Genomic DNA, 22,500 nt, shown 5'->3' on the forward strand with positions numbered 1-22,500 from the left:
GTGTGTGGGTGTGTCCTGTGGGCGTGTCTCATTGTGGCTCCTCCCCCCCCCCCACAGCAACACCAGGTGATCCTGCAGAATGGGCAGAGGGCCGGGTTCCTCATCGGCGACGGCGCGGGGGTGGGGAAGGGCCGAACGGTCGCCGGGGTGATCTTGGAGAACTACCTGAAGGGGCGGAGGAAAGCTCTGTGGTAAAGTAGCGACAGAAAGAAACTGGCGGAAAAACATCTATAAAACAAACATCCGTTTTTTTTTTCCCTTCGTTTTGCTGCCGTGTGGAGGTACAGTCCCCTTTTTAACACCCCCCCCCCCCCCGTACCCCCCCGCAGGTTCAGCGTGTCCAACGACCTGAAGTACGACGCAGAGAGAGATCTGAGAGACATCGAGGCTCCCAACATCCCTGTGCATGCCTTAAACAAGGTGGGTCCTCCAACCGCTGCCACCTGTCCCACAATTCCACACAGCCACTCCAGACAACAGTCTCTCTAACAATGGAGCCCGTGTCACTGTGTCATCAGCTCCCCCTCGGTGCCGTCTGATTGGTCCTGGTGAAGTCATGTGACGGTGTTTCTGTGGCGAACATGTCTCAGATCCTGTGGACTCTCCCCAGTCCTCACACCCCACTGTCTGAACACAGGAAGTCCTTTTACGGGCGTGTCCCCGTACTGTACCGTGGCAGTGGAAGTTCTGCACTGTAACACACAGGAACTCCTGTTAATATTAATAAAAGGATGATGGGCTTGTGTGCAGTGCAGCCCTTATGCTCTGTGTGTCGCCCATGGTGCATACAGAGATGAAGGTGTGTGTAGTCAGTTTAACCACCAGGGTCCAAGTTGAACTATGCGGTTGTTCCCTGTACTTGGACCGGTACTTCTCTCTAGGGGTTTCGTCATACTTGTTCCTGGTTATGGATATACACTTTGTTGTACGTCGCTCTGGATAAGAGCGTCTGCCAAATGCCTGTAATGTAATGTAATGTAATGTAATGTAATGTAGTCACCTGGCAGAGCCCTCTGTAGTGAAGATGCAGGGCAGTCAGACAGAACCCAGTAGCTCAGAGTCTGGTGTGTGTATGCGTTTGTGCGTTTGTGTGTGTGCGCGTGCGGGCGGGCGTGTGTTCGTTTGTTTGTTTGTTTGTTTGTTTTCATTCGTTTATTCACTCGTTCGTGCGTGCTGAATCTGTGACCGCGCCCTCTCCCCCCCCCCCGTCCCGTCCCCAGATTAAGTACGGTGACACCACTACCTCAGAGGGCGTCCTGTTCGCCACGTACTCCGCCCTGATCGGCGAGAGCCAGGCCGGCGGCCAGCACCGGACCCGGCTGAAGCAGATCCTGGACTGGTGCCGACCCGGGTTCGACGGCGTGGTATCCTTCCTGTCTGACGGCGTGCCTGGGCGCGCGGTGCCGCCGGCACTGTCGGTCCGTTCGGCAGGGGGCGGAGCTCCCGCGGGTCACCGACGGTTTCCGTGCGAAACCCTCCGCTTTCACCGAACTTCAGGGAACAGCGGGACCAGCCCTACAAACGCAAATGTCTGTGACTGACTGAGTGACTGAGTGACTGAGTGAGTGAGTGAGTTACACCATTGGTCGGCCGAGTGATGAAGTTACGCCATTGGTCGGCCGGAGAAGTCCAGCCATATACTAGGTTTTGACCTGGTCTTGTTTGGGTAATGATGTGTTTTGTGGGAAATGATGTGTTTTTTTGGGTAATGATGTGTTTTGTGGGAAATGACCAGGGATCTGCAGGAGATTTAACAGCTTCTGAAGTGAAGTATCTCAGATCCAGCGATTGTGTGTCTGACCCAGTCCTGCCGCCCTCCTCTCGAGTTTTGAGAGTGTCGGAGGGATGGGGTAGAGGCGGTCAGTGTGGATTACCCCACCCTAAAAACTGACCGACACCTCTCTGTCTGAAGCTGTTCTTTCATGTGCTGGTTTTATTGACTGATTTATTTAAAGAATAAAGAAACTCGCTTCAAAGGGTCTTGTTGGCGGTGCTCCAGAATCCGGCCCCTGATTGGAGAGAGCTTCTGACGCAGCTTCAGCGGGCCGCTGCTGTCCATGCGTTTCCTTGACTACGCCCCTCCCCCAGATCGTGTTTGACGAATGCCACAAAGCCAAAAACGCCACGTCCACCAAGATGGGCAAGGCCGTGCTGGACCTGCAGAACAAGCTGCCCCTGGCCCGCGTGGTCTACGCCAGCGCCACAGGTGGGCTGTGTGTGTGTGTGTGTGTAAGTGTGTGTGTGTGTGTGTGTGTGTGTGTATGTGTCTCTGCGTGTGTCTGTCTGTCTGTCTGTGTGTGTGTGTGTGTGTGAGAGACGCCAGCGCCACAGGTGGGCGGGGCTTCTGCTGAATGTTGCCGGTTTCAGTCCTGGATATTAGCCTCCGTGGTTTTAGCCATTGGCAGCATGTGTAAATTTGGTGCGCGTGGATGATGAGTTGTCCCGAGGCATTGTGGGTAAAGTTCTCTCTCTCTCTCTCTGTCTGCCGTCCCCAGGTGCCTCCGAGCCAAAGAACATGATCTACATGAGCCGGCTGGGGATCTGGGGAGAGGGCACCCCCTTCAGGGCGTTTGATGAATTCCTGCACGCGATAGAGAAGAGGTGAGGCCTGGCAGCCTGAGCGATCTCCTCGCCCCTCGCCTCCGCGGTTTCGTCTGCCCCGAGCAGAGGTGTCCTCAGAATGTGGCCTTCTGGACCTTCTGAATGGGCGGAGCCTCAGTGAGCTGTCGGTCACTGCTGAATCCTTTTTTTATGATTGGCTCTAAGGCAGGGGTGAACGACAAGGGCCAATCCATTTCAGTGGAAACGGGGAGTGCTGATATCAGCAGTGCTGTTGGCATGACCAATACGACTGTCCCGCGGTGACTCGGAATTGGCACAAGTGTGGCTCACACATCGCTCAGCTGTAGTGCTGGTGTAGATCAGGTGTCACTCAGGTATTTGTCAGGTAGTCCAGGTGTAGTCCACGTGTAGCCGAGGTGTAGTCCAGGTGTAGCTCAGGTGTAGTCCACGTGTAGCCGAGGTGTAGCTCAGGTGTAGCTCAGGTGTAGCCCAGGTGTAGCCCAGGTGTAGCTCAGGTGTAGTCCAGGTGTAGCTCAGGTGTAGCTCCGGTGTAGTCCAGGTGTAGTCCAGGTGTAGCTCAGGTGTAGCTCCGGTGTAGTCCAGGTGTTGCTCAGGTGTAGCTCGGGTGTAGTCCAGGTGTTGCTCAGGTGTAGCTCGGGTGTAGTCCAGGTGTAGCTCAGGTGTAGTCCAGGTGTAGCTCAGGTGTAGTCCACGTGTAGCTCAGGTGTAGTCCAGGTGTAGTCCAGGTGTAGCCCAGGTGTTGCTCAGGTGTTGCTCAGGTGTAGCTCAGGTGTATCTCAGGTGTAGCTCGGGTTCCCTGCACGGCGGCTCTAACCCTGTTCCCGTGCGTTGCCGTGGCGCAGGGGCGTGGGCGCCATGGAGATCGTGGCGATGGACATGAAGGTGAGCGGGATGTACATGGCGCGGCAGCTGAGCTTCTCGGGCGTGTCCTTCCGCATCGAGGAGATCGGCCTGGACGACGACTTCAAGCTCGTCTACAACAAGGCCGCCCGCCTGGTGAGTACTGACTGAAACTGAAATGAATGGATGAAATGAAAATGAATGAATAAAATGAATGGATGAAATGAAAATGAATAAAATGAACGGATGGAATGAAAATGAATGAATAAAATGAACGGATGAAATGAAAATGAATGAATAAAATGAATGGATGAAATGAAAATGAATTAATAAAATGGAACGGATGGAATGAAAATGAATGAATAAAATGAACGGATGATATATAAATTAATGAATAGACTGAACAGATGAAATGAAAATGAATGAATGAAATGAAACGATGAAAGTGAAAACGCCTCGCTCTGCTCCCCCCCCTAGTGGGCGGAGGCGCTGCTGCTCTTCTCGCGAGCAGCCGATGAGCTGGCGCTGGTCTCCAGGAAGGCGCTGTGGGGCCAGTTCTGGTCCTCCCACCAGCGCTTCTTCAAGTACCTGTGCATCGCCGCCAAGGTGCGCCGCCTGGTGGAGCTGGCCGAGAGCGAGCTGCGGCAGGGCAAGGTGAGCGGCGTCGCCGCGGTAACGTCGCCCTGGTAACGTGGGGGCCTTCAGTGAGCCTGCGGGGCGGAGGGTGGATGCGGCTTCGTTCTTCCTCCTGAACAAACGCGTTAAACTCCTGTTTCTCAGCGCAAAATGCAAACTTCGGGTCGGGTGGAAACTGCAGGTTCGGAAAGTCAAAAAGTGCTCCCCTGTATTTCGCTCCAGTCACCTGGATTAGCTGATTAGCACAGGTCTTCAGCCAGGAGGTGGAACTCATAAAGTGAAATCGGCTGGCTGAGGTCACGGGTGGAAGAGACACACGGCAGGACTTTTACTTCCTGACCCCTGCACTCTCCCCCTCTGCTTCAGTATCTCTCCTGTCCTTCAACTTGTTTAGTCCTCCAGATGACACTCGATACAGCGCACATCAGTGGCATGTTGCACGTTTGCCGTGGACGTTCTGCATGTGAACACGCGTGTGTTGCACAGTAAACGACACGGAGGTGTTCACCTGTGTTCTGTCTGACTCCGCCCCCAGTGCATCGTGATTGGCCTGCAGTCCACAGGAGAGGCGCGTACCCGGGAGGTCCTGGACGAGAACGACGGACACCTGGACAGATTCGTCTCCGCCGCAGAGTGAGTGTGGAGAGGGCGGGGCGGGAGACGGGGCGGGGCGTGAGAGGGAGGGTCCGGTTTGAGTTCCTGGTTAAGGCTATGCCCTGCTGCTGGCTGTGTGCGGGAGTCTGTCCTTCATGGCGCTCAGCTTCCCGTTGTTCATAAACACCCCCTTTTCTCCGCGGTGCTGCCATGGAAACCCAGGCCAGCGGTAGGAGATGTGAGCCCTGTTGCCAGGCAGATTTAGGCTCCGGGGGTGAACTCCTGCGGTGTGAAATAAGTGCTGCTGTTCTGCCGTTCATCTTTATTTTCAGGTCACAGATGACTTGGGGCCCCCAGTGTGTGTGTGTGTGTGATTGTAATGAACAGTATTGTAATGAACAGTAATGTAATGCAGTGTAATGTAATGAACAGTATTGTAATGAACAGTACTGTAATGCAGTGTAATGTAATGAACGGTATTGTAATGAACAGTACTGTAATGCAGTGTAATGTAATGAACAGTATTGGAATGAACAGTACTGTAATGCAGTGTAATGTAATGAACAGTATTGTAATGAACAGCACTGTAATGCAGTGTAATGTAATGAACAGTATTGGAATGAACAGTACTGTAATGCAGTGTAATGTAATGAACAGTATTGTAATGAACAGTAATGTAATGCAGTGTAATGTAATGAAGAGTAATGTAATGCAGTGTAATGTAATGAACAGTATTGGAATGAACAGTAATGTAATGCAGTGTAATGTAATGCAGTGTAATGTAATGAAGAGTAATGTAATGCAGTGTAATGTAATGAACGGTATTGTAATGAACAGTACTGTAATGCAGTGTAATGTAATGAACGGTATTGTAATGAACAGTACTGTAATGCAGTGTAATGTAATGAGCAGTATTGTAATGAACAGTACTGTAATGCAGTGTAATGTAATGAACAGTATTGTAATGCAGTGTAATGTAATGAACAGTATTGTAATGCAGTGTAATGTAATGAACAGTACTGTAATGCAGTGTAATGTAATGAACAGTATTGTAATGAACAGTACTGTAATGCAGTGTAATGTAATGAACAGTAATGTAATGAACAGTACTGTAATGCAGTGTAATGTAATGAACAGTACTGTAATGCAGTGTAATGTAATGAACAGTACTGTAATGCAGTGTAATGTAATGAACAGTAATGTAATGCAGTGTAATGTAATGAACAGTACTGCAATGCAGTGTAATGTAATGAAGAGTAATGTAATGAACAGTACTGTAATGCAGTGTAATGTAATGAACAGTAATGTAATGCAGTGTAATGTAATGCAGTGTAATGTAATGCAGTGTAATGTAATGAACACGCTGGGCTCTCTCTTCTCTCCAGGGGTGTTTTCCAGTCTCTGGTGCAGAAGCACTTCCCCTCAGAGAAGCAGAAGAGAGAGAAACCAGCTGTAAACAAGAGGAAACGTGAGTGCCATTCTACTGAGTGTGTGTGTGTGTGTGAGAGAGAGAGAGAGAGTGTGTGTGCGTGTGTGTGTGAGAGAGTATGTGTGAGTGTGTGTGTGTGTGAGAGAGAGAGAGAGAGTGGGTGTGTGCGTGTGTGAGTGTGTGTGTATCTGTTTGTGTATATAAATCTGAGCGTGTGTGTGTGTGCAGGTAAACCTCGAGGTCGGCCAGTGAAGTTACCCAAACCGTGCCAGGAGGTCGGGGGTGTGATCAGCATCAGCGATGACAGCAGTTCTGAGTCCGACGGGCTGGACAGCGACTCAAACTCCTCCCCCGAGTCCCTATTGGACAACGATGATGTCATATTCGTCAACCACACCAGCCCCCACACCGGTATGCCCCGCCCCCAGCGACTTGTTTACTGGTTAGAGTCAGGAGTTGCCAAACCTTCTGATCACCCAGTCATTTTGGAAGTGAATGAATTTGCTGTGCCAATCTGCCAATCTGCTAGCCAATTAAAATGTTGTCTTTCTTATGTTCAGATATGTGATATGTGGAAATATGTGTGTTCTCTGCGATTGGTGTGTGTTAATGTTCCTCTTCTCCCTGGTTGGTGTGTGTGTGTCTTTCAGTGAAACTAGAAGAAATGAAGCAGGGGCTACTGAACAAGATTTCGGAGCTGGGAAAGGAACTACCTCTAAACACCCTGGATGAGCTGATTGATCGATTCGGAGGTCCCGAGCAAGTCTCAGAGGTCAGTCCCTGACCCTTACCCTCTGACCTCTACCTGCCCCTGACCCTTACCCTCTGACCTCTACCTGCCCCTGATCCTTACCCTCTGACCTCTACCTGCCCCGGATCCTTACCCTCTGACCTCTACCTGCCCCGGATCCTTACCCTCTGACCTCTACCTGCCCCTGACCCTTACCCTCTGACCTCTACCTGCCCCTGCCCCTGACCCTTACCCTCTGACCTCTACCTGCCCCTGACCCCTGACCTCTACCTGCCCCTTACCCTCTGACCTCTACCTGCCTGACCTCCCTCTGACCTCTACCTGCCCCTGACCTACCCTCTGACCTCTACCTGCCCCTGACCCTTACCCTCTGACCTCTACCTGCCCCTGACCCTTACCCCTGACCTCTACCTGCCCCTGACCCTACCCTCTGACCTCTACCTCCCGACCCCTGACCTTACCTCCCTTACCCTCTGACCTCTACCTGCCCCTGACCCTACCCTCTGACCTCTACCTGCCCCTACCCTTACCCTCTGACCTCTACCTGCCCCTGACCCTTACCCTCTGACCTCTACCTGCCCCTGACCTTACCCTCTGACCTCTACCTGCCCCTGTACCCTCTGACCTCTACCTGCCCCTGACCCTTACCCTCTGACCTCTACCTGCCCCTGACCCTTACCCTCTGACCTCTACCTGCCCCTGACCCTTACCCTCTGACCTCTACCTGCCCCTGACCCTTACCCTCTGACCTCTACCTGCCCCTGACCCTTACCCTCTGACCTCTACCTGCCCCTGATCCTTACCCTCTGACCTCTACCTGCCCCTGATCCTTACCCTCTGACCTCTACCTGCCCCTGATCCTTACCCTCTGACCTCTACCTGCCCCTGACCCCTGACCTCTACCTGCCCCTGACCCCTGATCTCTACCTGCCCCTGACCTACCTCTGACCTCTACCTGCCCCTGACCCCTGACCTCTACCTGCCCCTGACACCTGATCTCTATCTCCTGCCCCTGACCTCTGACCTCTAAGTGCTCCTGACCCCGACCCCTGATGACTGAATGATGAAATAACTTCCTGGAACAGTGAGAGAAACTTTAAATTGACTGAACACGCCTCTCTCTCCCTCCCTTCCCCCACTCACTCTCTCTCTCTCTCCCTCTCCCCCCCTCTCTCTCTCCCTCCCTTCCCCCTCTCTCTCTCTCTCTCCTCCCTCCCCTCTCCTCTCCCCTCTCTCTCCTCTCTCTCTCTCTCTCTCTCCTCTCCTCCCTCCCTCCCCCCCCCTCTCAGATGACGGGGCGGAAGGGCCGGGTGGTGCGGCGGGACGGGGTGGTGCGGTACGAGTCCCGGGCGGAGCAGGGCACCATCGACCACGTCAACATCCAGGAGAAGAGCCGCTTCATGTGCGGAGAGAAGGTGAGGCGGGGAGGCGGGGAGGCGGGGCCTGTCTAAGCCCCGCCCCTGAGGCAGGAACACAGGAGAGCTGAGCTGCATGTCCTGCGCTGGCAGCTTACAGTCAGACAGGATGCAGAGACAAGAAGAGAGAGAGAGAGAGGAGAGGAGGAGAGAGAGAGAGGAGAGGGGTAGAGAGGAAGGAGAGAGGGGCCATTTCCCTTTAACGGATTCCTGAATGAGAGATGTGTTCAGTTTTTCCCCCTGTACTGACCCCGCCCCCGGCTCCTCCCCCAGCTGGTGGCTATCATATCGGAGGCGGCCAGCTCGGGCATCTCCCTGCAGGCGGACCGGCGGGTGAAGAACCAGCGGCGCCGGGTCCACATGACCCTGGAGCTGCCCTGGAGCGCAGACCGAGCCATCCAGCAGTTCGGTGAGTGTGTGTGTGTGTTGTGTGGTTGTGTGTGGTGTGTGTGTGTGTGATGGTGTGTGTGTGGTCTGCGTGTGTGGTGCGTGCGTGTGCGTGCATGTGGGGGTGTGTGTGTGTGTGTGTGTGTGTGTGTGTGTGTGTTGTGTGTGGTGTGTGTGTGTGAGTGAGTGTGTGTGTGGTGCGTGGTGTGCGTGGGTGTGTGTGTGTGTGTGTGTGTGTATCTGTGTGTGTGTGTGTGTGTCTGACGTGTGTGTGTGTATCTGTGTGTGTGTTTGACGTGTTCTCTGCTCTGCAGGCCGGACGCACCGCTCTAACCAGGTCACAGCGCCGGAGTACATCTTCCTCATCTCTGAGCTGGCGGGGGAGCGCCGCTTCGCCTCCATCGTGGCCAAGCGGCTGGAGAGCCTGGTATTCCCCCCTTCCTTTCGCCCGAACACCCTCCCCACCACTCCCCCTCCCCACCACTCCCCATCCTGCCATCTCCCCCCACTGCTGCCCGTACACGCGTGTGTGTGTGAGAGTGTTTGTTTCTGTGTGTGTGTGCGTGTGTGTGTGCGTGTGCGTGTGCGTGCGTGCGTGTGCGTGGTGCGTGTGTCGTAGTGCGTGGTGCGTGTGTGTGCGTGGTGTGTGTGTGTGTGTGTGTGTGTGCGCGCGTGTGTGTGTGTGTGTGTGTGTGTGCGTGCGTGTGTGCGTGTGCGTGTGCGTGCGCGTGCGTGTGAGTGCGTGCGTGTTTAACGTTGCTGTTGCTCTTGCAGGGCGCTTTGACTCACGGGGACCGGAGAGCCACTGAGTCCAGAGACTTGAGCAAGTACAACTTTGAGAACAAGGTAGGAGCCAGACGCCCGCCCTGAAGGGAGCACTGTCGCCCTGGAAACCAGCAGGGCGTTGCCCCTGACGACACCCAGAACTCCCGTGCCCTGCGGCCACCCCGCCCCACTAATGGATCTGTGAATGAATGTTAAATTATAGGATCAGGGTGTCCTCTCAGCCTTCGGGGTGGGTGTGTGTGTGTGTGTGTGTGTGTGTGTGTGTGTGTGTGTGTGTGTGTGTGTGTGCAGGTGCGTGCGCGTGCAGGTGTGTGTGTGTGTGTGTGCAGGCGTTTGTGTTGCACTGGCTGTTTGTTTTTCTAGGCGGTGTGTTGACTGTGTCTTTGCTCTGCTCCAGTATGGCACCAAGGCTCTGGATAAGATCACCAAAGCCATCCTGGGATACATCCAGAACAAAGTCCCTCCCCCAAAAGGGTATCCGGGCGGGGACGCCACGTTCTTCAGTGGTAAGACCTGCTGTCTGTCTGTCTGTCTGTGTGTGTGTGCTTTTATTATTTAGCCTTTTAAGGCACAGGTGTCAAACTGCAGTCCTGGAGGGCTGCGGTGTGTGCAGGTTTACTCCAGTCCTGGAGGGGGCGCGGTGTCTGCTGGTTTTTGTGTCATTCTCGGCACGAGTGTTTCATTTAAGTCACTGATTGGCTAAGGAATCCACTCACCTTGGTCTCAGGGCTTTTATTGGCAGCTGATTAACAGGAAACCACAAAAAACCGCAGGCTCTGCGGCCCCCTTGAGGTTCAGTTGGACACCCCTGCTTTAAGGCTCGAGATGAGATTAGAGTGCTCTTAACTGAGCAGTCTGTGGCTGATGACACAGTCACTGCTGCTAATTTACAGCAGCAGAGTTCCAGAATACTGGCTTAGAATTTTGAAAAAAACATTCCAACTAACTATTGAAAGGGTTAAAGTGCTGTGTGTGGATCCGTTTGTGTGTGGATCCGTTTGTGTGTGAATCCGGCTGTGTGTGGATCCGGCTGTGTGTGAATCCGGCTGTGTGTGAATCCGGCTGTGTGTGAATCGGGCTGTGTGAGAGTCCGGCTGTGTGTGAATCGGGCTGTGTGTGAATCGGGCTGTGTGTGAGTCGGGCTGTGTGTGAATCCGTCTGTGTGTGAATCCAGCTGTGTGTGAATCTGGCTGTGTGTGAATCTGGCTGTGTGTGAATCGGGCTGTGTGTGAATCGGGCTGTGGGTGTGATCCGGCTGTGTGTGGTCGGCTGTGTGGATCGGCGGTTGATCGGCTGTGTGTGATCGTCTTGTGGATCCGGCTTGTGTGATCACGTGTGGTGAACGGCTGTGTGTAACGGCTGTGTGGAATCCGCTGTGTGAATCCGGCTGTGTTTGTGTGTTGCAGATATGAAGCGGGGTCTGACGGACGTGGGCATCTTCTGCAGGGAGCCGCGCACTGGGATCAACACTGAGAAAGGTGAGTCACACACACACACACACACACATCACACAACACCACACACGCCCTGCACTCACAACGTGCAACATACACACACACACATGTACATCTTCACTGAGGGATTATCACAGTCTGTTCTCTCTATGAGGGATTGATCCTGTGCTGTTCTCTAAATGAGGGGATTGATCCTGTGCTGTTCTCTCTAAATGAGGGGATTGATCCTGTGCTGTTCTCTCTAAATGAGGGGATTGATCCTGTGCTGTTCTCTCTAAATGAGGGGATTGATCCTGTGCTGTTCTCTCTAAATGAGGGGATTGATCCTGGTGTTCCAATGAATGATCTGTCTGTCTCTAAATGAGGGGATTGATCCTGTGCTGTTCTCTCTAAATGAGGGGATTGATCCTGTGCTGTTCTCTCTAAATGAGGGGATTGATCCTGTGCTGTTCTCTCTAAATGAGGGGATTGATCCTGTGCTGTTCTCTCTAAATGAGGGGATTGATCCTGTGCTGTTCTCTCTAAATTGGGATTGATCCTGTGCTGTTCTCTCTAAATGAGGGGATTGATCCTGTGCTGTTCTCTCTAAATAAGGGGATTGATCCTGTGTTGTTCTCTCTAAATTGGGATTGATCCTGTGCTGTTCTCTGTAAATGAGGGGATTGATCCTGTGCTGTTCTCTCTAAATTGGGATTGATCCTGCGCTGTTCTCTCTAAATTAGGGGATTGATCCTGTGCTGTTCTCTCTAAATGAGGGGATTGATCCTGTGCTGTTCTCTCTGAATGAGGGGATTGATCCTGTGCTGTTCTCTCCTGTTTCAGACTGCAGTATCACTAAGTTCCTGAATAGGATCCTGGGGCTGGAGGTGCACAAGCAGAACTCGCTGTTCCAGTACTTCACCGACAACTTCGACTACCTGATCGACAAAGACAAGAAGGAGGGAAAATACGACATGGGCATTCTGGGTAGGATGTGTGTGTGTGTGTCTGTGTGTGTGTGTGTGTGTGTGAGGGAGTGAGGTGTGTACTGCGTTTGTATAATCTGTGTAGTATGTCTCTATAATGTGTGTAGTGCGTGTATAACGTGTAGTGTGTCTGTATAATGTCTGTAGTGTGTGTGTATAATGTGTGTAGTGTGTCTATAATGTCTGTAGTGTGTGTGTATAACGTGTGTAGTGTGTCTATAATGTCTGTAGTGTGTGTGTATAACGTGTGTAGTGTGTCTATAATGTCTGTAGTGTGTGTGTATAACGTGTTGTGTCTATAATATGGGTAGTGTGTGTATAATCTGTGTAGTGTGTCTGTATGATGTGTGTAGTGTGTGTGTATAATATGGGTAGTGTGTGTATAATGTGTGTAGTGTCTCTGTATAATGTGTGTAGTGTGTGTATAATGTGCGTAGTGCGTGTATATAATGTGTAGTGTATGTGTTTGTGTTGGGGGTGGAGAGAGTATCGGCTTGTATGCACGGCAGTGTTGCCGGAGTGAGGGTGTAGGTATGTAGTGTGGTGGTGAGTGAGTGGGTGAGTGTGTGTGTGTGAGTGTGTGAGTGTGTGAGTGTGTGAGTGTGTGAGTGTGTGAGTGTGTGTGTGTAGTGTGTGAGCTCCTCTTTCTGTTGGGTGGAGGGTGAGTGCAGGTGTGCTCAGTGTGCTGCTTTTCCTCCTGAAACACTGACCCCTTACGCCCCACAGACCTGGCGCCAGGCAACGACGAAATCCACGAGGAGACGCAGGAGAAGTTCCTGACCAATGGAAACCCTCAGGAGGGTCAGGTGGTCTTGTACAAGGTGAGCAGCTCATTACGGCTTTGTGGGGACATCGTTGAGTCCCCGTTAGGGAGGCTCCTGTCGGGTGTGTGAGGAGGAGTGGTGTCCTGACTCCTCCGGGACGAGAGCTTCTCTTCCGATTGGTCGGTTTTGGGACGGTGGGCGTGACCCTGTGCTGCGTGCTGTTCTCAGATCAGCGTGGATCGCGGCATGCCCTGGAACGAGGCCCTGGAGAAATGGCGGACTCTCGCCGGCCCTGATGAGGGATTCTACCTCTCACTCAAGGTGAGCCCAGCCGACCGCTATAGCGTCTTATAGTGCATTATAGCTCTCAGGTGTTATAACACCTGTTACTCTGAACGCCTGCTCAGTCAAGTCCTGCCAAGTGATTTATTTATAACGCATCGTGGGAGTTCTTGCACAAACGAGCATCAGACAGCAGCTGTATTGCCTTGAGTAAGTGCTAAATGGTTAGTGTGTGTGTGTGTGTGTGTGTGTGTGTGTGTGTGTGTGTGTGTGTGCTTCTTTCCCCCAGCTCCGGGGGAACCAGCCCTGCGTCCTGCTGGCAGAACAGGGCCGAGGACACAGCTTCATCCTGTACAAGCCCAACATCGGCAAGCAGGCCCACCCAGAGAGCCCGGACAACCTGCAGCGCCGCTACTACAAGGTCTGTCAATCACGCTCCCTCAGCTTGCCTTGGCCTGCGCTGGCCTCTAGTGGCCGCAACGTGTACTGCACCTAAAGCAGGCTTAGCAGTGTTCCACGCATTTCCGTGCCTAAACAGAGAGTCTGTAGGGGTTGCTAAGCGATCAGCTTTCCGCCTGTCTGGCTTATTGGGCTGTGTGCGTGGCGTTTATACCCCGCATTTCCAGTGAATTCTCAGACGACGCTTCTGCAGCCGCGGCGACACATGAACAGTAGCCAGCTAGTTAGCGAGCCCCGTTTCTGATGGTTGCTGTGATTTCCCCCTGCCCAGGTGACACCTGATGAAGCCAAGGAGTACTGGGAGAATCAGTTCACTTTCTCCTTCAACAAGTGCAGCCACGCTAACTGGTAAGTGTGGGCTAGGAGACGGGGGGGGGGGGGGGGGTATGGCGTCTAAACTGCTTTTCAGAACTGCGCAATACTGCAGCTCTGTGTTTATGCTCTGTGTGTGCACATCTCTTTGATTCGGTGTGCATGTGTGTTTGTGTGTGTGTGTGTGTGTGTGTGTGTGTGTGTGTGTGTGCGTGCGCGCGGGCATGTTTCTGCCTTGGATTATGTGTGTATGTCTATGATTTGGCTGATGCCTTTGCGCTTTACATTGATGCCTGCTCATTCGCCTAGAAGTTTGTGTTTATTCTTGTCTCTTCACTCTTCCTCACCTCCTCTTCGCCTCCCCCTTCCTCTTCCCTCCTCCCTTCTTCCTCCCCCTTCCTCCTCTCCCTCTCCTCCTCCTCTCCCTCTCTCTCTCCCCTCCCTCCCTCCTCTCCCCTCTCTCTCCCTCCCTTCCCCCTCTCCTCCCCCCCCCCCCCTCTCTCCCCCCCCCCCCTCCCCCTCTCCCCTCCCCCTCCCCCCCCCCCCTCCCCCCCCCCCCCCCCCCCCCCCCCCCAGGAACGGGCGCTGTAAGCAGGTGGAGGCGGGGCACGAGTGCTGGCTGGGCATGCGTCTGAGGCAGTACCACATGCTGTGCGGCGCGCTGCTCCGCGTGTGGAAGCGTGTGGCCGACGTGGTCTCTGACGTCACCGCCTCCAGCATCCTGCAGATCGTGCGGCTCAAGACCAAGCAGCACAACAAGCAAGTGGGTGAGTGGAGCTCGGCCAATCACAGGCGCCCGGCCACCGCAGGGAGCAGCCGATTGGACGTCCTAAATGTGTTTTTTTTTGTGTCTGGGGATTGGTTTGTCTCAGAGAGGGTGGAGTCCCTTCCCCTGTCTGTCTGGCTGTGTGCTCTCCTTTCAGCCCTGCCGCGCGTTTGTGTGAACAGGATGTTGCATCAGCAGCGTTTCCTGTGGATGTGTTGAAACGCGAGACAGGCGGCAGAGCCCTCCAGCTGTCTGTCTCTCTGTCAGCCACCATCCCTCCCTCCCTCCCTCCATCCCTCCCTCCTCTCTGTCTGTCCGTCCTCTCCTGTTCTTCAGACTTGCTCCTCTCTTCATCCTTCACGCTTCATTCTCACTGTGTCCGTCTGTCTGTGTCTCTCTTTTTCCATCTGTCTGTCCTCTCCTCTTCCCTTCCTTCTGTTCCCTCACTTCCTCTTCTCACTGTATGCGGCTGTTCTCCACCTTCCACTGCTCATTCCTCTCCTTTCTCTTCCTCTTCATTCCTTCTCCTCTCGTCTCGCTGTCTCCTGTCTGTCGTTCCTCTGTCCTGTCCGTGTCTGTCGTCAGGTATAAAGATCCCGGAGGCGTGTGTTCCGCGGGTGAGGGCGGAGCTTGCTCAGATGGACGAGGAGGTGAAGCGGCGGCGGAGAGAGAGAGAGCAGCGGGCGGAGGAGGAGCGAGCGGCCAAGGAGCAGGCGGCCAAGGAGCAGGCGGCCGAGGAGCTGGCCAAGGAGGTGGAGCGCCAGCAGCGGCTGCTCTACAGCCGCTACTTCCCCTCCGGCCAGCAGAGGGCGCCCCTGGACCTGTCGCGGCCCCAGGGCCTCTCCCCTTACCTCGCCCCCACGCCCCCGCCCGCACCCCCGCTCCCGTACCTCATGCCCCGCCCCCAGAGGAGCCTGCCCGGCGACAGTGGCGCCTTCCTGGACCTGACCACCAGCAGCCCCTCGCTCTCCCCCGAGCCAGCGGGGGGCGCTGACGAGCCCTTCGACCTGGAGTCCCTGATCGCGCAGTCCAAGCTGGGCTGCCCGCTGACCTCCGACCCCCAGCACGACGGCTTCTCCGCGCACGAGGCCTTCCTGGACTGCCCCTCCCCCTGCCTGCCTTCGTCATACCTGCTCCCCGCCCCCGCCGTCTCCTCCTCATCCTCGTCCTCATCCTCCTCCTCCTCCTCCTCGTCTTCGTCCTCTTCTTCCTCCTCTTCCTCAGCCCCTGCCTGCAACGCCCCACCCCTAGCCCCGCCCCCCGCCTTCTTTCCGTACCCGGGCTCCGCCCCCGCGGACCTGCAGCCCTGGTCTTTACCCAACGGGCACTGCGGGGCCGACGCCCTCATCAACGCCCGGGAGGTTCTGGACAACATGTTCCGGAACAACCCGGAACGGCAGTCCGTCATCCAGTACCGCTTCACCGACTAGGACCTGGCCTGCAGAGGGAGGCCCCGCCCTCCCGACCCTCCACTTCCTGGAGCCGCGGTGCGACGGCCTATCTCTTCCCCCCCACCTCTGTGTCCTGGGGTTGGGGGGGGGGAGGAGTTTGGAGGTGAACACGACTCACCTCTGGCCCCCCCGGCAGCTCCAGGTGGATGTTTTCATTAAAGTGAGAAACAGACAAAAAAGAAAACGCTTCCTTAGCTAAGGGAGAATGGAAACGTCTGCTGTGCGCAGGTTTGTGTGGAGATGAAGGGTTTGGACAGGACAGGCCTCCACAGACTTCCGGTCACACTGTGGACAGAGTGGATGGGCCCTGCTGGGTTTCGATGCCTACGGCGGCCATCTTGGGAGGCTCTCTGTGGCCCATAGACCGCTGCCACCCTGTGAGAGCGGTGAAATGGTGCTACGAGGGGGAGTCTCAGCCAGGCACCGGGAGGGGTGGAGAACCGCGCCCTAAAGACCTTGCTGTGCGCCCCCCCCCAGCACGGTGATGGTGGAGCGTTTGCGCTCACACGGGAGCGACACGGTCAGGCTCTCTGGGTCCTCGGCTGGGCAAGGTCAACCCAGGCCGCCAATGTTACTTTTAATGCAGAAACTGACTTTTAAAATTTTATTTTTTATCGTGTTCTTTTAGCGCCACCGAGACGCTTTCTCCCCCTTTTTCACGTGGAGCTTCGGCCTTTTTGACCTGCTCCACACCCCCCCCACCCTCCCCCCCTCCAAGAAAAGCAAAATGAAAAACACTCCCCATCTCCCAAAGAGAGCATTAGAAGGACTAGCAAAGAAGTAAGAAATTATTTTTTGTTTTAAGGATCAATAGCCATATGTGATTATTTCTCCTGTTCCCTGATTGGTGTAAAATCGCGTGGCCTGCTCTGTGTGCGTCTCCAGGCCCCAGCGCCCCTCCTCTCCTTTGGTTGTCCTTGTTTGTGATTGGCCAGACACTGGTCCGGGGTCAAAAAGCAGCCATTCAGGGTAGGGCTTGCAGGCGACAGGCGGTCCTGGTAAATGAGCGGGCGAATCCGTGCCAGAGGGGCGGAGCCAGAGGAGTCCGTGCGGGATTCAGACCTCAGTGGCGTGTGGTGCATTGTGGGGCTTCAGGATTCGGGCGTGGACCTCGGCGCGCCCTCTGCGCGTCACAGGATGCTGAAATGACAGAAAACGCCTGCCCTTATAACCGTGCCTTCAAAACAATTCTATGAAAAAATGCAGTCTTTAAAAATGAAATGAATAAAAACACACATGTATATATTTATATTTAGAGCAGTGGTATGTTATTTATTATGGAGTTGCATTTAACTCTCACCCCCCCGTAGTCTTTTAGTGTCGAACTATACAAAGCTGGGAACAGGTAGTGCTCTAACGAGGTCACGTGACATTCTGCCTACCCCCCATTGGTCTGTTTCCTGCCCAATCCCATTCGCCATTCCAGACATTACAGCCTAGATGAAGCCATGGAGCTTAGCGTTCGGAAAGTGTATTCTTCTTTCTGTAAAAAAAAAATAAATAAAATAACTTCTTTGTTTCACTCCTTGATTTAAAATTCTCAGGGCAGTGGACGCCATGCTTTTTATTTTTTTATTATTTTTTTTCCCCCAACGTTAGGACGGATTTCTGAAGTTCCCCTCCCCCGAATACTCACATATCAAAAGCGCGAGTCCTTAAGCCTCAAGTGCATGTAGTTGGTGATTTGAATCCCTGGACGAAAATAAATAAATAAATGCATTTTTTTTTTTTTTATTCAAAAAGACAAAGTGGTTTCTCCCGGTTTCAGCCCTTCTCTCAGACGTGTGCGTTTCCATAGCAATAAAACCTGTGTGACTGTAAACAAAAACGTGTATTATAAATAATAAAAACGTAAAAGTTGACTTCTGCTCCTGTGCAGTATGATGTCGAAGTGTGTGAGAGAGCCAGAAGTCCTCAGATCACTGGTTAGTTTTTCTCTTGTGGACTGACCTGCTGTAGAAACAAGTAATAAATACAGAAGAAATTATAACAGGTCCGATATTTTTAGATCAAGCCTTGTGTCCTGTGCTCCTGTAAATAAAATGGGACGAAAGCAATTTGTCTTTTATTAATACTAATGTTGTTTGTATAATTGTTATTGTTGCTATAATTATAATTGTTTGTTATTTATATTTAAGGGACACTAGTGGAATTTAAAAAATATATATATTATAATCCTGTTCTGTAGTTTAGTCGGATAAAGGTTTTGTCAGGGACTCCTTTGAATTAACAAACAAAACGAAACAAAAAAAGTGTATTGTAACCTGCCACCAAATATATTGCACTGTTCTGTACTGCTGTGGGGTCAGTCTTCTCTCAGTTTTATTATTTTTTTTTGTTTTGACCCAAGTTCAATTTTTCGGACTTGTTTTTTTTTTTTTTTTTTTTTTTCTCCAGTCCAAGACTTCAGACCGCAAAGTGATACCAAAGTGTTTTGCGCCTGAAGTTACTGACTACGTGTGAACTGTTCTGAATCTCAGGAAGAAAACCTTTACCATAAATAAGATCTGTCTTAGCCAATCGTTTTAGAGCAAAGGTCTGGTTAAGTTGATTATTTACAGTGCAGCCAACCAATGACTACAGTAACAACAAAAGAGAACACGACTGCAAATTTTGTTCGTACTGCACTTCTCTGAAAAAGAAGCTGTCAGTTTTTGTTTTTGTTTGTCTTTTTCTCGAGACTTGATATTGTGGGGTTTTTTTAATCGTCTGTTTTTAATTGTCAGGTGTTTCTGCCTCCTCTCATTGTTTTTGCATTCTTAGTGTAAAGCTCAAAATCTGTTCCTGAACATAATTGTTTTTTAAAACATATTTGTGAGTGAGTGGTTGGGGGGTGGGGTGGGGGGGGGGCATGTGAAGTACAGTAATTGGTATTTAAAAATGAAATTTAAGTACAAACTTTTCCTGAATCCAGACCTAGGCTTCCTGGAAGTGTTTGAATCTGGAATGCAGGCTCTAGTATGCGATTGAGACTCCATTCCAGCTCATTGGCCACCATTTGCAAAAAAAAAAAAATTATTATTATTATTATTATTATTATGATTTTGATCATTCCCATTTCCAGTATAGTTACACTCTGAGCTCCCAGTTAAGGTCTTGGCATTGCACTTGTGCATGCAAAGCTGAAAGAAACGAAATGTCGATTTGGGGAGCACAGGATGAGAAGTTGACGGACAGCGTTGGCCACCTGGGTCGTTTTTTATCGTAATAACTTATTGTGACCCCCCTCGTATTTTTAAGCATTTTATTATTGTAGTCCAATTTGGAAAAATAGATATTGTCACTATTCTGAGTTACGTGCCCTGGTGAGATTTAACCCTGGATTAGAGACTCGATTGCTGTATTTTCAGTTTCAGTTTGCACTAAGAATGGCTTAAACACGTAACCGTCACATTTGCGCCCATGTTTTACTGTTCTACAGCAGTAAGCCCGTATTTGTCCTGTTTTTTTTTTTTTTTTTTTTTTTAACAGTTTTACGTGCAGAAACCATCTCCATCCTTCTCTGACCTTGACAGATATCGCGTTCAAATAAATTATTGCTAACAGTAAAAATAATTTTTTTTAAAAATACAAAAAAAAATGCTACTGATTGTATTTTATTGTTTATTTTTTACAAAAGCTAATTTTCCTGTAAAACTGTTAAACTGCACTTTCGGGGTTTGCTTTTGTTTTTCTATGTATTTATATTTTAGATCAAAGTGTATATATTGTAAACGATTGTGCCTTTTGACTAATTCCTAAAAACAACAACAACAAAAAAGTTTTCTATACATAACAGAAGGAAATATTGTATTGCAATCTTGGTTTTGTTGAAAGACAAAATAAAAACTCAGAGGTTGCTGAAAAGGCATCTGTTGATTACTTCCTTAATGCCTTTGTCTTTGAGACTGTGTATGTGTGGTGCTTTTTAAAATTATTATTATTATTGTTTCTTTTTTTTTTACTGGAGTGCATTATATTGTTTTGACTTGTGTAAAATTTGCTCTCTTTAAAGGTGTAGTTTTACTTTTTTTAAACCTGAAATCACCCATATTGCGTTTCCAGACTTGTTTTGTTTGTTCTGTTTTAATTCCATTTAAAATAGTTTTAACAATCGTTTGTTGCCGGGAGGTAACAGTACGTAATTTATATTTTAAATAATATTTGATCACTGTTCTTGAGTTCTCCACAGTGTGGTGCTGTGGCTGAAAACTGAAAATGTAACATCATTAACGCCCACTTTGAGTCAAGCTTGTCGGACTAAGACCATTTGAATTATTTGCTTTCAGGTTTATGCTGCTACAACTACATTTTATCTGATGTCACTGGAAGTTTTGGGTAATGGCAGGTATTCTGGTTTGGCCCAGTGAGACAAAAGCTTTGTGCACGTCTGTCCTTTAACCTCCTTTGACCAGAGCACGCTCACACCTCGTGTTAGTAAAGACGTACAGGGTGAGAGTTTTTAATGAAACAGGAGGGGGTAAAAAAAAAGAAGAAGTTTTTATAGGTGTAGTGATCATAACACGAACTCCGGCGTAACTGACAGCGCAGTGTACTTATTTGGCCGTGGGCGCGCGCTGGACCTCTCTCCAATTAAACCGTGAGGAGCTCGTCACATGACCTTTTTATTTCTCGCTGTCTTGGAAGTGCGGTGAGGTTGCTGCGGGGTGGAAAATTGAGCGGATGCAGCGCGAGCAGATGCCTCATGCAGATGAGCGGTCACGGATGAGCGGTCAGAGCGCCTGTGTACCTCCGGTTTGACCTCGGGAAGGGACCGGGACCGAGCGGGGGCAGTTTACCGCCGCGGGACGTTATTGCTGCCTCGGGGTTTGATTTGATGGCGGAGCAGTTCGAGAAGTTGAGCGAAAAGTAAACCAAGGCGGAGAGGTGGTGGCAGGGGTGGGGACAGCTTTAGCTCTATGTCAAATACCTTGCGCAAATAAGGGGACCGCCAGGGAAGCTGTTGTTTTGACACACGCTGCGATAAGGATGTTTTCCAGAAAGAGAAAAGAGCTAATTAAAACACCGTCCATATCGAAGAGGAGCCCCGCATCTGCACCGCACAACTCTTCTGTAAGTAACGAAACAGCGCAGCATCGACTCTGCATTTCCGAGATGATAATGCCTTGCCAGTGTTGCCCGTTCTCTTTTTCTCTAACCAGTGGGCAAGTTGTAGAATAATTGGCTAAAACTATTCATTGAAACGAACCGTCTTACATTTTCAGCTAGAACTGGAAGGGGGTGTTATTTTGGAAATGGATGGTTTTTCTTCTTCTAGGTAGCTTGGCAATTAGCCAGTTAGCAAGTGATTGTGTGTTTGTGTAACTCTAGAAATGACGCTGGTGGCCTGCTCTAGTCAGTATGCTAAAGTGTGGTTAACTTACCATACCGTTAAAACATGTTGATTTGCTTATATAAAAACACGGATCTTGCTTAAATGTAATATCTTTGAAATAGTTGGGTATGGAACGTTATTTAAATGTAGTTGTACAGCTAGTTTTTCAGGTCTGTAGACTGGAGATGGGTTAACACGAGAAGTTTTATCACAGGGTGACTTAGGCTATTTCAAGGACACAAGCAGTAGTTTCATACGTTTCGTAGCTCAATTAAATGCATTTTAACGTGGGTTGCGTGTGACTGTACGGCCAACTGACTGTCTAGTCACACATCTATTTTGTGGAAGAGGCCGTGCATGCTTGTCACTAAACGTGGGTTATAAATAGGCAACTTAGACTTTTTTTTTTAGGCAGGACCTTCGATTCATTTTAGGAAACATGCAGAATCCTGCATTAAGCAAGCTTGCTGTAACTCATAGTTATGTTAAATCCAACTATTTAGCGAGGTTCATACAGAGTTAACCGAAGTTATCAGTTAAAATAGAATTTCATCGTTCCTCTCTATATTGCCATATAGGCCCAGACCAATATTTGGCCCGTTGAAAGCCCAATACGAATCGTAATTTACCTTTTGCGGTAATGTTAAGTTGTAGCAACTGATAAGCAATAGCTAGTAATTCTACATTAAATTGAAAGGTATGGCAGCTTTTCCAGGTATGTTTTAGGTCAACTTCCGCATCACACCTGTTTTCTTCAGAGCCTATAATAATCGACTGTTTTAAAACCGTTGAACTGTCAATGCGTACCTGTCCCCACTGCAAGTCGAGCAGGTGTTCTGTAGTAGTGTCTGCAGCGACACCTGATGGCACGTCGCGGTACTTTCAGGGGATTTTCCGCTCTTTGCCGTTGCCGCCCAGGCAAAACATACAGGAAGTCCACGTAGATCGTTTCCTGTACACACAGTTATCAGAGCAAGGCTCATGCTTGGGGTGGAAAAAAAAAAACCTCAGTATTGCAGTGACTTTTCAGTCTTGTGTGAAGGCTTATTTGGGTCTGTGTTCAGCCGTTTGTAACACCCTAGTGAAATGTGAAAGATGAGTGCAATATTGAGGCTGTCCTTGAATATGCTGTGTCGCTACGTTCCAAGTATTAAATGGTAAATTGTGAAGTTAACGGCTTCTCGGTTTAAAGGAATATTTGCATCTGTTCAGAGGTGCAGCATACTCCTCATGAGGAACGAGTTGCACAACAGGGTCTTGTGAAAATGTGTCACGCTGTCTGTTTTGTAAACAAGCTGGTGCCTGTCTGCTC

At 50.7% G+C, this 22,500-nt stretch overlaps 2 protein-coding genes across 5 annotated transcripts in view; both read left to right on the forward strand.

Annotated features, from left to right (window-relative positions):
* sbno2a (strawberry notch homolog 2a) overlaps positions 1-19,724 on the forward strand; it is a 43,799-nt gene extending 24,075 nt beyond the window's left edge. For all 4 annotated transcript variants that reach the window (XM_064328650.1, XM_064328651.1, XM_064328652.1 and 1 more), the window contains 24 exons: positions 58-191; positions 330-420; positions 1,221-1,364; positions 2,089-2,206; positions 2,496-2,601; positions 3,426-3,579; positions 3,901-4,077; positions 4,595-4,692; positions 6,039-6,121; positions 6,311-6,493; positions 6,733-6,854; positions 8,123-8,248; positions 8,522-8,657; positions 8,950-9,062; positions 9,410-9,481; positions 9,819-9,927; positions 10,828-10,899; positions 11,698-11,841; positions 12,567-12,661; positions 12,833-12,925; positions 13,176-13,307; positions 13,617-13,693; positions 14,234-14,424; positions 15,009-19,724. In XM_064328650.1, coding sequence (XP_064184720.1) covers positions 58-191; positions 330-420; positions 1,221-1,364; positions 2,089-2,206; positions 2,496-2,601; positions 3,426-3,579; positions 3,901-4,077; positions 4,595-4,692; positions 6,039-6,121; positions 6,311-6,493; positions 6,733-6,854; positions 8,123-8,248; positions 8,522-8,657; positions 8,950-9,062; positions 9,410-9,481; positions 9,819-9,927; positions 10,828-10,899; positions 11,698-11,841; positions 12,567-12,661; positions 12,833-12,925; positions 13,176-13,307; positions 13,617-13,693; positions 14,234-14,424; positions 15,009-15,853 — 3,615 coding nt within the window. In that variant the 3' untranslated portion in view covers positions 15,854-19,724. The remainder of the gene's footprint in view (positions 1-57; positions 192-329; positions 421-1,220; positions 1,365-2,088; positions 2,207-2,495; positions 2,602-3,425; positions 3,580-3,900; positions 4,078-4,594; positions 4,693-6,038; positions 6,122-6,310; positions 6,494-6,732; positions 6,855-8,122; positions 8,249-8,521; positions 8,658-8,949; positions 9,063-9,409; positions 9,482-9,818; positions 9,928-10,827; positions 10,900-11,697; positions 11,842-12,566; positions 12,662-12,832; positions 12,926-13,175; positions 13,308-13,616; positions 13,694-14,233; positions 14,425-15,008) is intronic.
* Positions 19,725-20,376: 652 nt separating this feature from the next.
* Positions 20,377-22,500, forward strand: part of arhgap45a (Rho GTPase activating protein 45a) — a 23,007-nt gene continuing 20,883 nt past the window's right edge. Inside the window, 1 exon segment of the mRNA XM_064328654.1 lies at positions 20,377-20,926. Coding sequence (XP_064184724.1) covers positions 20,843-20,926 — 84 coding nt within the window. The 5' untranslated portion in view covers positions 20,377-20,842.

The sequence above is a fragment of the Anguilla rostrata genome, chromosome 3 (assembly GCF_018555375.3).
Source record: "Anguilla rostrata isolate EN2019 chromosome 3, ASM1855537v3, whole genome shotgun sequence".
NCBI classification, from domain to species: domain Eukaryota; kingdom Metazoa; phylum Chordata; class Actinopteri; order Anguilliformes; family Anguillidae; genus Anguilla; species Anguilla rostrata.